Source organism: Pleurodeles waltl, chromosome 6, assembly GCF_031143425.1.
Source record: "Pleurodeles waltl isolate 20211129_DDA chromosome 6, aPleWal1.hap1.20221129, whole genome shotgun sequence".
In the NCBI taxonomy this organism is placed as follows: domain Eukaryota; kingdom Metazoa; phylum Chordata; class Amphibia; order Caudata; family Salamandridae; genus Pleurodeles; species Pleurodeles waltl.
This window is the reverse complement of record NC_090445.1, coordinates 1,016,341,043-1,016,359,820: the sequence shown is the minus strand read 5'-3', so window position 1 is coordinate 1,016,359,820 and position 18,778 is coordinate 1,016,341,043. Positions and strand designations below refer to the sequence as shown.

The window sequence follows — 18,778 nt, the reverse complement described above, 5'->3', positions numbered from 1 at the left end:
CCCAACCATCGAAGGAGGAGCACAGCACCACCTGAGTGGAGACAGTCAGCAACAAGAACCGACGCTGACAAGGCATGACTGGCAACGTAGAAACTTATCATCTGAACACCTGTCATGAGCCCTGTGAACCAGACACCTGCCGGTGAGAGCAGACCAGATCATTTGGACCACCCACCCTTGGGGTTGCACAAGACTTGGATGTGGCCCTGTTGGGAGTTCAGAGAGACTCCTTTGGCGTGGCCTACGTTGGCCCGCACAGCCCACGCAGTCCCGCTGCAATCCAGGGACAAGAGCCTCCAACGAATTCCTGTGAGAGCGGAATCTCGCTCAGAGAGAATGCATCTGAGACAGCTCCAAGTCAGGCATCCGGAAGCACGGAGGGCTCATATCGAGATACTGGTCACCTGAAGACTTTGCACTATGGCCAGAGCACCTGAATCCAGATGGCTCGAGCAAGCGGACCCTGCATCAACCACCCTTGTGGCTCCATGCGAGACTTGGATGTGCTCCTGTAGGCTGTTCCTCTGAGACGTTTTTGCTGGGCCTGAGATAGGCAAGCACAGTCCACACAGTCCTGTGGAAGCCCGCGAAAGGGCCTCGAGGAGACTCCTGCTTGATGGAGGTCTGGCACGAGAGGGAAAACTGCCTCTGCTCTGCCGCTGGACCCCCAGGCGCCCCAGGCCGTCACATCATCTGCAGTCTTAGGAGGTAGACAATCTTCAGAGTCAGAATACCGTCCAGAACTGTGTACAGTGGACTCACCACTGCTCCAGATGCGTCCGCATCAGAAACTGTAAATAGACTTTGGCCACATGAGCCCAGGCAGGACCCGTGGACAAGCGACTGAAGTATCTGGACTTCATCCACACAGTGTTCGTGCCCAGCTGTACCTGGTTAAATTATGGACTCGTGCGGAGGTGTCCGGGTGCTCCCAGCTGCACCATGTCCACTACAATTCTGCAGTCTGCCTTTTCGAGGCCGAGAGACTGATTGTGGTGCTTTGTTATTGTTTCTTTTACAGGTTGGACTTTTGTTTGGTTCCTCAATAAAGTTTGGGAGGGATGTAGAGTCCAGCTGGACTTGTTCTAGTGTTTCTGCCAGCCACTCTGCTGAGGGCTGGTCTTACATGAGCACCCCACACCCACCCAACACAGGCGTCACCAGTCAGGTGACCCTGCCAATAAAAGGGGCCGGGCGCACATGCCTGAGGCCAGTTAGTAGTACCCTACCACTGTGTCTGCGTCATGTTACTTCCCAGCATGAGGGCCTAGGGCCCCATACTACAGTGTGTACTTATTGTGCAAAATGCATAAGACATTTGTCAGCATACCCCTCTACGAAGTCTGCCTGAAAATTTAGATAAAGGTGTGGTGACTTGCCCAAAATAGACCAGAATTTTGTACAACACCATTCTAAGCATGCACCAGAACTCGCAAGAACACCGCAGCCTCTTTCCTGCTTGAACTGCACGAGTCCCAAGTGTAAACAAAAATCATCAGACCTCTAGCTCAGCTAGCACAAAAGCCAAAGAGAGTTACGTGAACAGCACCGTGCCAGTTTTGGAATAATAACTTCCAATGAATGGCATACAATAGATAAGGTAATAGTTTGAAACGGCTTCCTGTAAATGATTCATGATATATCCAGAAATGGAAAAGTACCAGCAATTTAAACTAGAGAGCCTAAAGGAGGAAGACTGTGCCTGAGCGTGTCGTCCTGAGCCTCGAGCAACACACAGCCACAACCGCTTTCAAGTCATGCGGCCGCCACGCATGTGCTCATAGTGACATAGAAAGGAGACTGGCAGTGAGCTAAAATTACTATCTTAAATTGGGTGTCATTCTATCCTATTGCTGTAGTCAGAATAGCTTGTATATCCGGCATCTCCATTTTCTGAAATTAAATGTCAACAAAATGGAGCTCCAGCTACCCGACAAGAGAAAGAATTGTTAGTAATGCGGTCTGGCCTTACCTGCTCTGTACCCCCTTTACTGCAAGTTGAGAACAAATCCCTTGAAGTCCCTATGCACAAGGATCTATTCTTTAAAGTTCAAACTGACTGTGTTTTCCTTCTGTGTAAATGTACTTTATATTTCAAGACAGATTCTACTATTTTTGCAGACAGAACTTCATACTAAGGTGGGCTTCACATGTGCTGTCTCACATCAACCGCAGTAATGTTATGTACTTCAGTTTTCCAGATTGGCACTTACCAAGCAGCAGAAGATTCAGATCAGGTCAGTTTTAAGGTCAATTACCTGAAGTACAAAATCTGCTACTGGTATGATTACCCTTGCCTACTCAAGTGTTTGTTTCTTAACACAACTATAATGTCCTGCATTTTTCTTACTACGGGATCTTCGGATTAGACACTTGGAATGGGTGGACGTTCCCCAGGGCTTCTTGGCCCCAGACATTAGAACAACATTCCTATTCAGATTTGAGGTCCTGACGATCATTTAGCTTTCAAAAAAGCTCTTAAAACTATCTTATAGTCCGTCTGTCATCCCCTTAAACGTTTTATTTATGATCAGGTTTAATTTAGTCTGTTCTGTTTGTACCAAGATACCTCTGGGGTGAGCATGTTCACTAAATCAATAACACATTTGATTGCATAAAGTTTGTCTAGTATATAATTCGATGAGTCTTTAAGCGGATGTGTTCTTTGTTAAGCTATTTGGAGGGTCAGTTAGACCAGCGCATGGAGACACTTGCTCATTGTGGGGAGCTACATGTATTGTTAAGAGAAGCTTGATTAAAATGCTTTGTAAGTATACGGCCTGTCTCCAGTCATCACTTCCAGTTTGCTGTCTTTGATATGGGCTGAGGTACAGATATGGTACCGATACTTTCAAAAGCTCCTTGTAATGAAAGGTGCGATATAATGTGCATTTCACTGGACTGGGCTTCAAGGTAGAGGAGACCTTCATCTCTGTTGTCTTTTCTGCTCACAACGTGAAACACTGGCACTGTGTATAATTCATGACTAAAGTATAAGAAAGACCACAAAACATATTCCTTTGAACACAAATTGAAAATTGATGAACCCAGCAGATCTATCCAACACCGCTCATGATGCCTCTTTTTTTTCCACTGCAGGTGGGATTTTCTATGATGCTGCTGTGCATGACATCGATTTCATTAGTTGGCTACTTGGTGAGAGAGCACCAGACACAATATTTTCACTGGGACATGCCTTCTGTGTTGGTGAGCACCCAGACTGTGCATTATTTCAGGCAATATTAATTGTTCACATTTGTTACTTTTAAAATCCCAGCATATCACTATTTTGCAAGGATGAACAATCAATTTGTATTTTTCCGACTGGAGGATGATTGGACTGAAATTCATCTTGAGGGCATTGTGAATCACTTGGTTTCTCAGTCTATTGTAATTTTTCTGTTTCTCTATTTCTGTACCTCGAAACCTAGAATTACAAAGGTTTTCCCAACCCTAATGTGGCACCCTCCACTGCATGTCTCCTATTGTCTTGCTCAAAATAAGAGAGTAAGGAATGTATGAACTGCACATACATAATCTGTACATCTGTTCTAAACATGTCATCATTGTCTAAAAATCTGGCAGAGTACTCGCCCAAGTTGCTTTTGAGGTGATGATTCCACTGGCTCCCCTTTAACTATTTCCCACCCTATTTCCGTGTTAGTTTTTGAGAGTTGACTGCTGCATTTTCCTCTTTTGATTCACAGACATTGCCTCTCTGAAGGATGCAGACACGGTTGCGATTAGTATGAAGTTTTCAAGTGGAGCTATTGTGACTCTGGACATCAGTCAACACTGCACCAGATGCTGTGACCAGAGATTGGAGGTAATCTACAGTGTACTCTTGACCCCAATCTCCAAAGGCCTGCTCAAGACAACAGGTTTATATAACTGCGTGTTATATCTCTGTCTTCCACATAACATGCTAAGCCCTTCTTCAGCAGCACTGCTCTTCAGACTCTCCAGCTCGCATGTGCCACTGTGTGACATATGGTTACAGCACTCTTCACTTGTTTCCCCGTTGAAGAGGTGTCATTACATGGGAAATGTTAAGATGAGATAGAAACACTTAGAAAGAGTGCGGTTTTCAGCTTGTGTGTGAATGCTTTTTGAAGATCATTTAAGGTTTTAAAAACCTTCTCAGGGCTTGCTGGACGGATCCTGGGAATTTTGGTTTTGTTGTGGGCAGAGTACCGCTTGGCTGTCAAATGCCAGGCAGGATGGGGTAGGCAGAAACCCAGTCCCTTTAACTCTCCATTCCCTCTAGTGATCAGGCCTCCTTGCATTTCATTATTCCTAGTTACTAATGTAAATATGTATTTCTTTTTAAGGTTTATTTATCTGATGTTCTAGCATTAACTAAAGTAATGTAGCCATGTGTAGACATGGCACAGCATGACTAATAGAATTTAGCTGTTGAATACTTTGTTGATGGCTGCTGTTGGGAAAGGGTGGCAAGTGTGGAGCCTATCTCAGCACATGCATAAATATTCGACTCTCAATACAGGGAAACACTGTTACAAGCCTGCAATCTTTGTGTCTACTTGCATGATCCGAGGGTCACATTTGTAAACGTTCCTCTAACATCCATCCCTGTTTCTGATAAAAATGTGTAGAGCACTGATTAAATATAATTTTCCATTTTTGGCTCTCATGTTTATGCATTAATTAGGTGAAAAGATCAGTTTTTTGACATTTTTGTTTGTTTTGGTAACTATCCAATTCTTACTCACTTGAACTGGGTAATCTGTTACTCACTTGCAAACAGAAACACAGACCCAAGCTTGTGGCTACCTTTATCTGATCCTCTTGATGTCGTTTTGGATTATTTTATGGTAAATCGTGGAATATAGAAGCAGAGTAGAGTTTGAAAAAGACAGTTGGGAACTAAGTGGATAAAAATCTTGGTACAGTGGAAGAAGAGAATTAATAATGGCAGAGTTTGCTGTAGACAGCAAGACAAAGGGTGAACATTAGTGCTATGTAAGAGGAAAATACAGACCTTGGTGTAGCTCATTTTATGGTGGATGGAAAGGTATGAAAAGTATGTTGAACTGTCAGACACACAACAGTGGTGGTAACAGTAAACTGGTTGAACACAGGATTGTCGAGATTTATGAGTAAATGAGCTGAGACCTGTCGAGTGCAAATCAATAAGAGAAGGGATAAGGAAATGAATGAATAAGATAGGCAATGAGAAGGAATGTGCAGTAGTGGAAGTGTGAGTATCTGGTAATGGTGTGAGTAGTTAGGTTTCTGAGTGACAGCATTTTCATGCGATGGTATTTGACTGAACAGAAACAAGTAGTGTAAAGTGATAGGCCTTAGTTTGCATGGTGTCATAGAATTGAAGCCTGAGCACAGAAGATGATAAAGATAGAGATTTGTTCCCAGTTTTACTTTGTATTTCTGATGTTCAGTCAGTTGTATTAACCATTACCTGCTACTTGAGAAGGAATACCACAATCAGCTAAATAAGACGGTTATAAGACACTTGTGTTGAAAACCACAATCATTCATTTTAATAACAAAAAAACAGTTAATCTGATAGAGACTTCTAGCTGCAGAATCCTTACCTTAGAATTTCCAGGTGTCAGCTTGGAATCCGAAAGTTTTGCTGAGCAATACCTTGCGCGTGGCGTCGTTCGGATCTGCGTGGCGTCATTGGAGCAGACTGTAACGTCACGGTCACCTATAAGGCACCACCGAGGTGCACGTACGTCAGTTCCTTTCCTGCCACACCTATTAAAGTGCAGAGCTACCATCTATCGTTTTTGACAGCCCTTTTTTCGACTTTTTGTCAAAGATTTTTGTTGTCCGTGCAAAGGATGACAGGAAGACTGTGTTCAAGCCAAGCGGCGCCTGCCACCGTGCCATGTCGGTGACAGACTCCCGTAAGGTATGTCTCTGGTGTTCAGACCGAGACTTCAACTCGAAGATGTATTCCGACTGCCGGACCATGGCTCTGAAAGCTTTGAGGGAGCGGTCCCTGAAGCTCATTGCGGCCTAGCAGTCGACGTCAGGAGGCGTGTCGTCTCTGAGGTCATGGTACCGGTCAAAAAGGAGGTCACGGGACCACTCCAGGAGCCCCAAGCCTTCGTCGTCCCACTCGAGGTTCTCCAGGCACTCGGGGAAGAGGCACAAGAAGAAGTCCAAGCAGATTTCGACTTCACCTTTCCCGTCAGCCGATGAGGCAAGTCTGGAGCGTCTACGTTCCAGGCACGGTTCCGCAGAGCAGTTGCCAGGGTCCGCTTTGAGCCTCCCCTCTTTCCGGGAGCGATCCCGGCTCACCTCAAAGAGTATTACAAGGACATACGTCTCGTATTTGAGTGGGCTGACCCTGCTGGGGCGCCTTCAGGCCCTGCGGGGTTGGCCCCATCAGGTTCCACCCCGGTGGCTTCCAATATCAGATCCGGAACGATGCAGAGTCCACACAGTCAGCCTCCTCCGGCGTCACTCCCAACATCGACGCGCCACTGGCGCACACCGGTGGCACGAGCCCCATTTTAATACACGATGATCTGGAGTGGGAACAGCGCAGCACAACGCCGAATCCGGCGCCAATAGGTGCCAGATCATTGCCTGAGCCTTTCCATTTTCAGCCAGGCATTAGTGACGAACGAGAGGGGTCTCAGGACCCTCTGGAGTCTCAGTTGGAGCAAATCGGTTGGTATGAGGAGTTAGGAGAGGCCAGTGACCTGGACACTTCTCCAGATACTGGCATGCTCTCACCACCTACGGTGGCTGCAGAGGAGGGAGCATTGTATGCTATGGTGGTGCGGAGGGGAGCTGAGGCCCTGGACCTAGATCTTGCCTACAGTGCTGGTCAGGACTAATGTCCTGACAGGTGCTTCAGCCAGGATTTCCACATCAGAACTGATGTTACCTTTTAATGAAGCTCTCACGGATATCCTGCTGGGGATGTGGTCCAAATCCAGCACAGAGGCACCTGTAAATAGGACAGTTGGCCACCACCATCGCCCAGCTCTGAGTGATCCTAGCTTCCTCACACAACACCCCACCCCGGAGAGCTTGGTGGTTCGTGCCTTCACTTTCCATTGCTCCTTCCCTTCTGCTCCCCCAGATAGGAAATCCAAGAGGCTGGACCAGCTTGGGAAGAAGATGTTTTCTTCGTCGTGCCTAGCACTGAGGTCAGTAAACACCTCAAGCCTATTGGGCCGTTTTTTCCATACTTTATGGGATACAGTGGCGCAGGTGCTGCCTCAGGTCCCAGAGGATGTGTGGGACACTATCTCACAAGCAGCTAAAGATGGGAGAGATGCAGCCAAATTTACTATCAGGTATGGCATGGACACAACCGCTACTTGGCAAAAAGGCAGACTCAGCGCTGGAGCTCTTCTAGGATACCAGGGCTACCGCCAAGTTCTTGAGCCTCTCAGAAACCCCTCGCCAACAGTCTATCTTCTGCCCTTTTCGAGGCTTCAGAAGGGGCGAGGTACCCCACCATCCACAGACCAGCCACCATCCTCCGTCAGGTCAGCATTCTGTGCAGGGACAAGGTTGTGGTACCTTTAGACCCAGAGGGTCTGGCCAGAAGATGTCCATCACCCAGTCCCCCTCTTCCACACTGCCAAATTCCTCCTAATGTGATTCCGAAAGACAATACACATCCATTTGGAAGGAGGATTCAATTTCATCTCCCTCACTGGCAGTCCATAACATCAGACAAATGGGTCTTGCAGATCATACAGAAGGGCTATTCCCTCCCCTTCCAGTCTTTCCCTCCCTCTATGCCTCCATTAAAAGAACAGCTGATGGAGGATCACGTAGTCTTGCTGCGCAAGGAAGTTACAGCTCTCTTGGCCAAGGGAGCCATAGAAAGGCTCCGGATGTCAGAAGCAGACAGTGGTTGTTATTACCTCTACTTTCTGATACCCCTTCAACCCATTCTAGATTGGAGGGACAACAATCTCTTCCTCAAAAAGAATAAATGCAGAATGCTCACTCTGGCTCAGGTCTTATCTGCCCTATGCCAAGGAGACTGGATGGTAGCATTGGACTTGCAGGATGCATATTTTCACATCCCTTCCTTCCTATCCACAGATGTTACATTCACATTCACTTTACCCTGCTCCCCTTCGGTCTCACCAGTGCCCCTCGGGTGTTTACCAAAGTGATGGTGGTGGTAGCAGCTCATCTGCGTAGGTTAGGGGTTTCAGTCTTCCCCCTACCTCGATGACTGGCTTTTGAAGGCTCCTTCGCCCCATGCTGTCTCACCCACCTTGAGACTACAGCAAACCTCTTGCTTTCGCTGGGGTTTACTGTAAAAGTGCCAAAGTCACACTTGACTCCCTCTTAGACGCTCCCTTTCATCGGAGCTCTTCTGGACGCAATGCAGTTTCGTGCTTATCCTCCCGAGAATAGAGTCCAGGGTATTCAGGTTATGATTCCGATGGTTCGGCCTCTATCCTGGATTTCGGTGAGAGAGACTTTGAGGCTGTTGGGCTACATGGCCTTCTGCATCCTGTTAATCAAATATGCCAGATGGCATATGAGGGCTCCGGAGTGGGACCTGAAGTTCCAATGGGCACAGCATCAGGGGAATCTCACAGACACAGTTTGGATCTCAGGGGGAACTGCAAAAGATCTGCAGTGGTGGCTAGTGAACTGCGATTGGGTCAGAGACAGAACTCTTCTCCATTCCCCAACCAGATCTCACAGTAGTGACAGATGCGTCGCTTCTGGGATTGGGCAGCCAACTTCCAATGGCTGACATTAACTCAAGCACTCCATCCATCACCCTGTTTCTTTTTTGCATTTTCCGCTGTAAGGGTGGTGGGTAGGCCCAGACCTGGGCCCCGGGGCTCACTGTGCCACTGGAATCAAGCTACACCTAGATGAAGAACCCTAACTAGGGTAAAACCGGTCCTAAGTTGCTTGTGTTCCAGTTCAGGGAGGACCTGGTCTGGCCATTCAGTGGACTGTTCCCATGAGGAACAGTGTGAAGACCGATTCGCACGTGGCTGGGTCCAAACTATGGTGGCGCGACCCTTGCCTAAGGGGTCGCTCCCCTTGCGTGAAACTGACGTATAAAAAAATCCCTGGTATCTAGTGGTTTGTGCCCCCCTTGGGGGCAGATGGCCTAATTTAAAAATGTCCCCCAGTGGAGCGACCCTTGCCAATGGGGTTGCTCCCCTTTATTGAAAACGAAACAACACACAAAATCCCTGGTGTCTAGTGGGCATTTCTGCAGTCTGAAATGCTCAAAGAGACATCAAAGGAAAGAAAGGCCCAGGCACAAAAACAACCTGGAATTGATATCTTTTATGCTAGCACTGCAAGCATTCCTGCCCAGACTCACGGGCTATACTGTGTTGGTCAGGACCCACTTCACAAGCTCAGTGTACTGCTTTGCCAAGCAAGGACACTTCTCATTTCCTATCAGTGGAGTCACAGATGTGGATCTGGGCCGTAGCAAACATGCTGGACATCTCTGTGGAACAGTAGTTCCCACAGGTCCACTGCAACCAGGCAGATGGATTCAATCATGTACTATAAGACTGCCATTAGGGGGAGTTTCCCCAGGATCATCCAGTTTAGGTTCGCTGAAGTATCTTACTCCAGACCCACTTGCCACCCTACAGGACAAGAAATGCCTGCACTGTGACATCAGGAACTGACTATCAGGGAACAATGACATTGCCTTTTCAATGACAAGGTTGAGCTGTTTGCTTACACCTTACAGTTGTTTCCCCTCATTCCCAAAGTTCTGAGGAAAGCCCATCTTTGGATACAGAAATCTGTTAAGAATGTCACAGTATCCAGTGATAAAGATCAATCACTGTTGAAAACGTCTCTCTAGACAGAATGGGCATTCCTGCACCACAATCTGTAGTCACTCAACCTGGCAGCTTGTTTCCTTACCACTTAAGAGTACAGTCATGCTGACTTTCCTACAGACTGCTGGGAAATACTGACACAAGCATGGGCATTGATGCAACATGGACATACATCACTAAGTGGAAGCACTTTTATCTAGTGTATCAATGAAGGGCTTAACGCCGTGATGCATCCTAGTCAAGTACTACCGTACTTCCTACACTTAGCCCAAGAAGGTCTCAAATACTCCTAAGTCACAGTTCACCTGGCCAAATGTTGCGATTTTTTGAGTCGGAACACTATTCTCACCTCATTGTTCTCTGCAAAGATAATCAAACATTTTAGATAAGGCCTTTATCCGGCTTATCCACTGTTACGATGCCCTCCAGTATTATGGGAGTTAAATATAGTTCTTTGGTGGCTGATGCTATCTCCCTTTGAGCCGATTCACAGGGCACTTCTCAAGTTACATGGTGGTATGGCTATCTCTCACCTCAGCAAGTAGAGTTGGAGTCCACCATTCACCATAAAAGATCATTACCTTTGCTTCACAAAAGTCAGTGCCACCTTACACGCCAACCTTAAGTTCATGCCCAAGGTCCCTGGGCACTTTCATCTAAACAAACCTGTCACTCTCAACTTTTTTTCCAAATCCATTCCTGTCATCAGAAACGTCATTACATTTGTTGAATGTACACAGAGGTATCCAGTTCTCTTTGGACAAAACTAAAGACGTTCATACCTCTGACCAGTAACTTGTCTTGTTTAGCACCAAGGCAGGAGTTGATACCAGTCTGCCGCCTTTTCATACCAGGCGGCAACACATTTTGTCACAGTAAAGATAAACGTCCACTTCAAGGCAGAGTTTAGAGCACATTCCACAAGAAGCATAGCAATGACTACTGCACTGTGCACAGGAGTACCTCTCCTAGCCATTTGCTGCACAGCTACGTGGAACAACAGGCACACTTTGAGCAGGTTCCACTGCCAGACTGTGAGAGTAGCAGCTGACACTTTAGTTGGTCCTACGCAGCCTGCATTATTAAAAGTGAACCTACTTGCCACTATATCCACATTTGATGTATTGCTTACTAATCTGATTCAAGAATGTGAATTTGTGGAAGATCCAGTGGTGTAGACGAACTTAGCTACTTACCTGTTTTACTTACCTGTAAGTCCAGTTCTCCATCATTGAAATACTATATAGATTCAGAAGCAACTCCCATAGCATTCCTTCCAGAGGCTCACTACCTAATATGTGAATCCTTCACTCCTGTGTTATGAAATCTGAGCTTTGGTGGCCCTTAAGGGGTGTAGAGAGGTCAGCAATTCTGCCTCATTGGCTGACATTTGGGTTGTTTCAAATGTGGTCAAGGTGCAACTAAATAAACGTGGTTGGACCTACGAACAGTTTAACTCTGTCTCCTGCTTTTTAGAGTTATCAGGAATTCTAAGACAGGCAATGAGGAATGATTCAAGCATGTGAATTATGAAAAATACTGAAGAACTGGAGTTGTAAGTAGCTAAAGGCCTGATGTATGAATTTTCTATTTGCAAGACGTGGTCACAAATTGTGCACTGATTTTTTGCAAATAGAAAGGAATTCGTTCATTGTGGGTCACAATCCCACTTACCTTATAAGTATTCATGTGGTAGGCCACAATTAATTTGTGACTCTCTTCATTTGGATGCCATCAAATGGATAGTGGCTTGCTGTAGTCAACAGACCATCCTGTCTGTGATCGCATTTTAAATAAAGCAAATTTTTTATTTAAATGGAGCCCGTTTTAATTAAAGGAAACTGGCTACATATTAAAATACAAGTTTTTTTTAATGTTTGTTTGACAGCTGGCTGTAGTCCCATAGACCTCTGTCTACTCCCCAGTGAATTTGTATTCAACATTCAGAAAGATGACCCATTCCCATTTACAAATGGGTTATCACATCCTTTGAGGTATTAGTAAAATGTCAGCATTTTGTGATGAGATTTCACTCACAAACATTAATAACTACTTTACCGAGTCATTATTTGGTAGGGGCACCCTAAATGTGACCTTCCAAATAGTGATTTGTTATGGGTTTTTAAGTCGCATACTTAGTACATCGGACCATATTTTCTTATCCATTATTTTCTGTTTCAGCAAAGTTGTTTTGTGCATACTAGTTGCATTTTAAAAATTACGTTCGTGTGCTGTCCATGCATATGTTCTGGAACACGTGGCTGTCACACTATCATTGAATGTATGCTTGAGTATAAATGGTTGAAAATCCATGATGATGCACTACATTTTCTGTCTGTGCATGAGGCTGTGACATCTTTGATTCTTTAGTAGATTTGCATGCTGTGAAATATGGACTACAGTTAGGCTAATGATTTCAGATTTACCATAGTATTAACCGACACATTTCATATAGTATTGTTAGTAGCTTATTTACCTGTGTATACCCGGTATCACAGGTGGAGAGGCTTAAAACTATCCTGATAGGATGCCGTTTCCCTCAGATTTTCTACTGTAGGAAGGGAGTTCACAAATTGAACTCTGCCCTTTTCAAGTTTAGCAGCTGCTTGTCTTCTATGTCTACGGCCTGGTAATAGGTTTTTGTGGTGTTACCGGTTCTGCTTGTGTTTCCCTAATTACATTTGCAACCTACCGTTGCTCCCTGGGACATCTCTCTGGGCAACGGGGACTGAAGCAGGCTTCTATATTTCCTCATAATTTGCATTGTATTCTTTCTTTTTTCTCTGCCATGTCTCGACAGCCCCTTAATGTTAAGTTGCCCTTTAATGTGGGCCTGAAGACAATGAAAATATTTAAATAAATATTTGCAGATGATCTGCCCAGCCAATGCATATAGTGCTTTTATCTATGTGCATCCTTCAAGAATGTGCAGTACGTTACTCTCATAAAACAAACCCTTGCAGCAAAGAGAAGGGCAAACTTATTTCTACGCTCAAGTAGACAGAAGTAGAGAAGCAACAATTTTTACTGGGAATGCCGCAACCATCAAACACAATGGCATCATCAACATCTCTTTCGTTGAGGTGGGGTTTGGAAGCCCAAGATGGCAGACGTGAGACCCTGAAGCTCTGAGCCCCATTGTGTGTATCCCCAGTGATCGATCTGCACCTGCAGGGAACTAGTGACACCCTTACATGGGCTTTCAGACACCGACGACCAGCAAGAGAGTACATTCGCAGGAGGATAGCCAGGAGCAGAGACGCGCTCCAAGCATTACGTTCCACCTCCCTTACCCAAACTGTGGATAATGAGGAGGGACCATGCAGAACTGATTGAGACCAGACTGCAGTCTGTGGAGGCTTCCTGCAGGTGAGATATGCATGGTCAGTGTGGCCGTACAGGAGTGGGTGCTATGCTGGGGGCTACCCTGGAAAGAGATGATGGCCTGTTTGGAGTGCACCATGAGAGGCGAGCCTGTGTTGTGTGTCTGAGAACAACAACCTCAGCTGTGCTGCTACTTACCCCCTGCCTCCACCTTCTTGCTGAAGCCAGGACCTGAGGTCCTGGGCCCAGATCAGGAATGCGTGTAACGATGAGAGGGGCAATGGGAGTGAACTGCAAAGGAGAGTCCAAGTGGAGTACATAACAAGGGCACCCAGACAGGGAACAAGCCAGGAGATACTCACAGGCCCCCCCGATGCTGGACCCTCTCTGCTAGAGGCAGAGCACCACAGAAAGCGACCCCAGCGACAACTGTAGCTACGAGAATAGGGCCCCACGCCATACTCTTCTTGTCTCCATATTTGCAGACCAGCGGAAATAATGCCCTATCCAGCAGAGACTCAGTAAACCCCAGAGTCACTGTCCTGTACCACCTCTGGCCCTAGTGGTCCACTATGCCACCCAGACGGATCACAATGGGCAAAGACAAGACCCAGGTACAGCCGTCACATTGGAAAATGGAGCAGTTCACTAAGCCCTCCATAACCCCAGAGCTAGGGATTGATAGTGCAAAGACCCCAGTGGAGACTAGGGGGTGGCTGCCACGCCCTCCCTCATCCTACAAACGATCAAGGATTCTAAACTGGCTCTGGAAGATACATTTTTGGAGTGGCAGTTGAGGTATCTCTCTCTACCACCAGGATCTGCGAAAGCTTGCGGAACGTACGCCAGTTTGATACTCAAGTCTTCATGTTAGAAGATGAAATGACCTCCCTTTGTAAAGAGGTTATGCAGTTGCAACACTTGACAGCGGGTCTGGAAAGGAGGGGGGGAGACACAGAGGGCCACTCCAGGAGGAATAACCTGCAGTTGGTGGGGAAGGGGGGGTGGTCACAGAAGCAGCTTGAGGGCACCATACCTGAACAATTCCTCACACCCAACTGTGAGCTTGGCTCACCAAGGGAGGCTTATCGTTGTTTCCTAGAGAGGGCCCATAAATATCTAGCACCCCTCCCTCTGCCCGGGGCCCCCTGGCGCCCCATTATCATGCAGATGCCCAACTATTATGACAGGGACTTTATTTTGCATTCCACTAGACAGCATAAAGATATGATGTGCAAATCAGCCAAAGTTCTCCTGTTTGCAGACTATCCTATCAAAGTTGAGCAGATACCACAAACCTTTGCAGGGATCAAGCAGAAAATCTAAGCAATGCAAATCCCATGCATGCTTCTCTTCCCTGCCAGGCTGAAAGTCATAGTCCAAGGGAAAACAATATTTTTTGATACCCGGAGGCAGTTTGGAGTGGGTGAAGCAGCGGACACCTCTCCAGTGGCAGACATTCTCCCAGTATGATCATTATGAGATGGGAAACCAAGAGTAACACCAGTGATTGACCTCTTTGAACCCAAAAGAAGGAATGAGCTGGCATCATAGAAGGGGACACTGGATGTCTGCGGGAACCATGAGTGCATCTCCCCCATCAGAGGTAGACACCGGCCTTTTCCCAGTCCAAGTGACATATCTGAGGGCTCTACCACTGAACCACTGCCGTGAGGGCCTGCCTGGACCATAGCCTGGCAAAAGATTGTGTTGCATAACCTCTAGTCATTGTATTATCCTTAACAAAATATGTAAACGGGTTAAATACATGCCTCGAAAAATCTACTAGCCTACGCGCTTTGGCGCGTCGAGCTAAATTTAGAACCTTCTCCCCATTCTGGCGAGTTGACAAAGAACAGTTGTTCTGTCTTCTGCTCACTCTGAAAGAGAAGAAGCAATAAAATGCTTTTAAATCTTTTTTTATCTTGTCACATTTGTTCTGTGCTCAGAGAAAGAGGTCATAAGTCAGTTGACTTCAGACTGCAGAGTTCAAGGATTTTGTAGTGAACTGTCTGTCCTGCTGGACAAAGAGTGTGAAATGAGAGGCTGCAGGGTGTCAGATTTTTCCTAACACACAACATTTAAAGAACTAAGTCAACTGTAGAAACATTTCAAAATATATTTCAGTAGTTGTGAAAACCCATTTTGTGTACTTCCGTGGGCTGAAAATATGTGTTAATATAATAACAAATCAGAACAGTTTACTTGATATGCGAATGATAAATGTTCTCTAAATATTTACACCGATTATTTAATAATACAGTATAGAGGTTTATCAGTAAGGCTGCAAGTTTGTTGTAAGGTTTTCCATTTTAATGGGAAATTTGCTGTCTGTAAATGACAGTATGCTACCACATCTTGTGTTAGTAATGTATTTATTAAAAGTGAGTGTTTAAACATGAACTGGGAAGCACTCCTGCCCCTGCCCTGATGGCAATGCTATTATTAAACTAAGAGGCAAGTCAGGGATCATGTGTACCCTATTTGTGAGCTTGATTCTTATTATGCATGGAGCAAACATTTAGTCGACCTAATCAAATTAAAGAGTTTTTTTTGTACAGCAGAACTGCTGAACTCACATATTTGAAGGTGCACTTATATGTGAGAATGATGAAAGTGACAGCTCTGTAAAATAAAATATTTCCCTAGGATTACACAATTAGAAACCAGTTTATGGGTCAAGTGCATTTCAGTTACGTTGAGTAGATTATTCAAGTTACTCGACATGCAGGTCTAGTAACATAGTAACATTTTTATGATTTTTCAAGGCCTAAAATAACAAAACAAGCATTGGCAAAGCCAATAGGTCTTTCCTATACAAGAGCTGTTGGCTTGGCAATATGTTTTTGCCATGTTGTATACCAGTATGGCTGCTGTTCAGCATGGCTAAAAGTTAGTGGAGTGGGGGAGTAGTGTTGTAGAGTAGATTTGTTGGAGTAAATTGTAATAGATTGGAATGAGAAGAGTAGAGTGTCATAGAGTCGAGTAAAGGTGTAGAGTTCAGGGATTCAGTGGTAGAGAGTGGTGTAAAGTGGGTTGGAGTGGACGGAGGTAGTCTGGTGGACTGGATTGGAGTAGAGTGGGGTTGATTGGGCTAGAGTGAGGTAGACTGGGTGGAGTGGGGTGGATCGGAGTGGGTGGACTGGATGGGGTGGATTGAAATGGGGTAAAATGGATTGGAATGGGGTGGATTAAAGTGATTTAATTTACCCACCCTAATCCAACCTGGAGGGATAGGATTGGGGAGAATGGGGTGGGTAGACTGGATTGAGTAGGATGAATTTGAGTGGTGTTCAGTGTAGTGGGGTGGGTTCAATTGGACTAAAATGGGATGGTTTAGACTGAACTGGAGTGAGGTGGATTGGAGTGGACAGGAGTGGTGTAGATTGGACTGGGCTGGTGTGGATTGGAGTGCAGTAGATTGGATTGGGGTTGGGTGAATTGGATTGCAGTGGGGCAGATTGGATTGGATGAGGCGGATTAGATAGGGATCGATTGGACTGGGATGGAGTGGATTGAAGTGGCTGGATTGGGATGGAGTGGAGTGAATTTGAGTGGGGTGGATTGAAGTAGAGTTGGGGGGATTGTATTAGAGTAGTGTGGATTGTGATGACTGGATCTGAATGGGGTGGGTTGGAGTGAAGTGGTGTGTGGTTGATTGGATTGGAGTGGGTGGACCTTTTGGAGAGGGGTGGATTGGAGTGAGGTAAATGGGATTGATGTGGGTTGGATTGCATTGGAGTGGAGTGGATTGGATTGGCGTGGTGGTGGAATAAGGTGAACTGGAGTGAGCTGGATTAAGGTGAATTGGATTGGAGTGGGATGGATTTGAGTGGGTGAATTGGGATGCAGTGGATTGGATTGGAGTGGGATGGACTGGATTGGAGTGACGTGGAATCTATTTGATTAAGTGGATTGGGTTGGACTGGATTGGTGTGGGTTGGACTGATGTGGGATGGATTTGAGTTTGGTGGATTGGATTAGAGTGGGGTGGATTGTGATGGATTAAATTGAAGTGTGGTGGTTTGGGGTGAAGCGGGGTGGGGTTGATTTGATTGGTGTAAGGTAGATTGGATTAAAGTGGGTTAGATTGGATTGGGATGTATTGGATTAGTGTGGGGTAGATTGTGGTGGATTGGAATGGTGTGAAATGGGATGGAGTGGGGTAGATTGGATTGGAGTGGGCAAAGTGGAGTGGGGCAGATTGTTTTTGATTGTGTTGGCTGATTAGAGTGGGTCAGATTGTTTTGAATTGCAGTGGGGTAAATTGTTTTGGAATGGAGTGGGGCATATTCTCTTAGATTGAAGTGGAGCGGATTGTTTTGGATTGGAGTGGGGCAGGATGGAGTGGTGCGGATTGTTTTCAGATTAGACTGGGGCACATTAGTGTAGGGCGGATTGTTTTGGATTCGAGAGGAGCAGATTTTTTTTTAATGGAGTGGGGCAGATTGTTTTGGATTGGAATGAGGCAGGTTGGAGTTGGGCAGATTGTTTTAGCTTGGACTGGGGTAGATTGTGGTCGATTGGATTGTAGTGGGGTGGATTAGGGTGGAGTGACATGGATTGGATTGGGGTGAGGTGGATTGAATTGGATAGGGGTGGATTGGATTGGATTGGATTGGGTTGGATTGGAGGGGGGCAGATTGTTTTAGATTGGAGTGAGGCAGATTGTTTTAGATTGGAGTGGAGGAGATTGGAGTGTGGCAGATTGTTTTGGATTTAAGCGGGTGGATTATTTTGGATTGAAGTGAGGCAAATTGGAATGGACCAGATTGGAGTGGGGCAGATTGTTTTGGATTGGAGTGAGACAGATTGTTTTGGGTTGATGTCAGGCAGATTGGAATGGGACAGATTGTTTTGGATTGAAGTGGGGCAGATTGGAGTGCAGCAGATTGTTTTGGATTGGAGTGGGGCAGAATGTTTTGGATTTGAGTGGGGCACATAGTTTTGGATTGAGCGAGGCAGTTTGTTTTGGATTGAGTGGGGCAAATGTTTGTGGATTGGCGTGGGGCAGATTGGATTGGAGTAAATTGTTTTGGATTGGAGTGAGACAGATTGAAGTGGAGCAGATAGATTTGGATTGGAGTGGGTAGATTGTTTTGGATTAGAATGGGGCAGATTGTTTCGCATTGAAGTGGGGCAGATTGATTTGGATTGGTGTGGGGCAGATTGTATTGCATTGGAGTGGGGCAGACTATTGCATTGGAGTGGGGCAGACTGTATTGCCTTGGAGTGGGGCAGACTGTATTGCCTTGGAGTGGGGCAGACTGTATTGCCTTGGAGTGGGGCAGACTGTATTGAATTGGAGTGGGGCATACGGGGAGTGGGGCAGACTGTATTGAATTGGAGTGGGGCAGACTGTATTGGATTGGAGTGGGGCAGACTGGATTGGATTGGAGTGGGGCAGACTGTATTGGATTGGAGTGGGGCAGGCTGTATTGGATTGGAGTGGGGGAAGACTATATTGAATTGGAGTGGGGGCAGACTATATTGAATTGGAGTGGGGGCAGACTATATTGAATTGGAGTGGGGGCAGACTATATTGAATTGGAGTGGGGGCAGACTATATTGAATTGGAGTGGGGGCAGACTATATTGAATTGGAGTGGGGGCAGACTATATTGAATTGGAGTGGGGGCAGACTGTATTGAATTG

The 18,778-nt window shown here is 46.0% G+C and overlaps 1 protein-coding gene across 5 annotated transcripts in view; it reads left to right on the top strand.

The window, feature by feature from the left end:
- LOC138300504 (inositol 2-dehydrogenase-like) overlaps positions 1–18,778 on the top strand; it is a 207,959-nt gene that overhangs the window by 145,914 nt on the left and 43,267 nt on the right. For all 5 annotated transcript variants that reach the window (XM_069239952.1, XM_069239951.1, XM_069239950.1 and 2 more), the window contains 2 exons: positions 3,100–3,207; positions 3,708–3,826. In XM_069239952.1, coding sequence (XP_069096053.1) covers positions 3,100–3,207; positions 3,708–3,826 — 227 coding nt within the window. The remainder of the gene's footprint in view (positions 1–3,099; positions 3,208–3,707; positions 3,827–18,778) is intronic.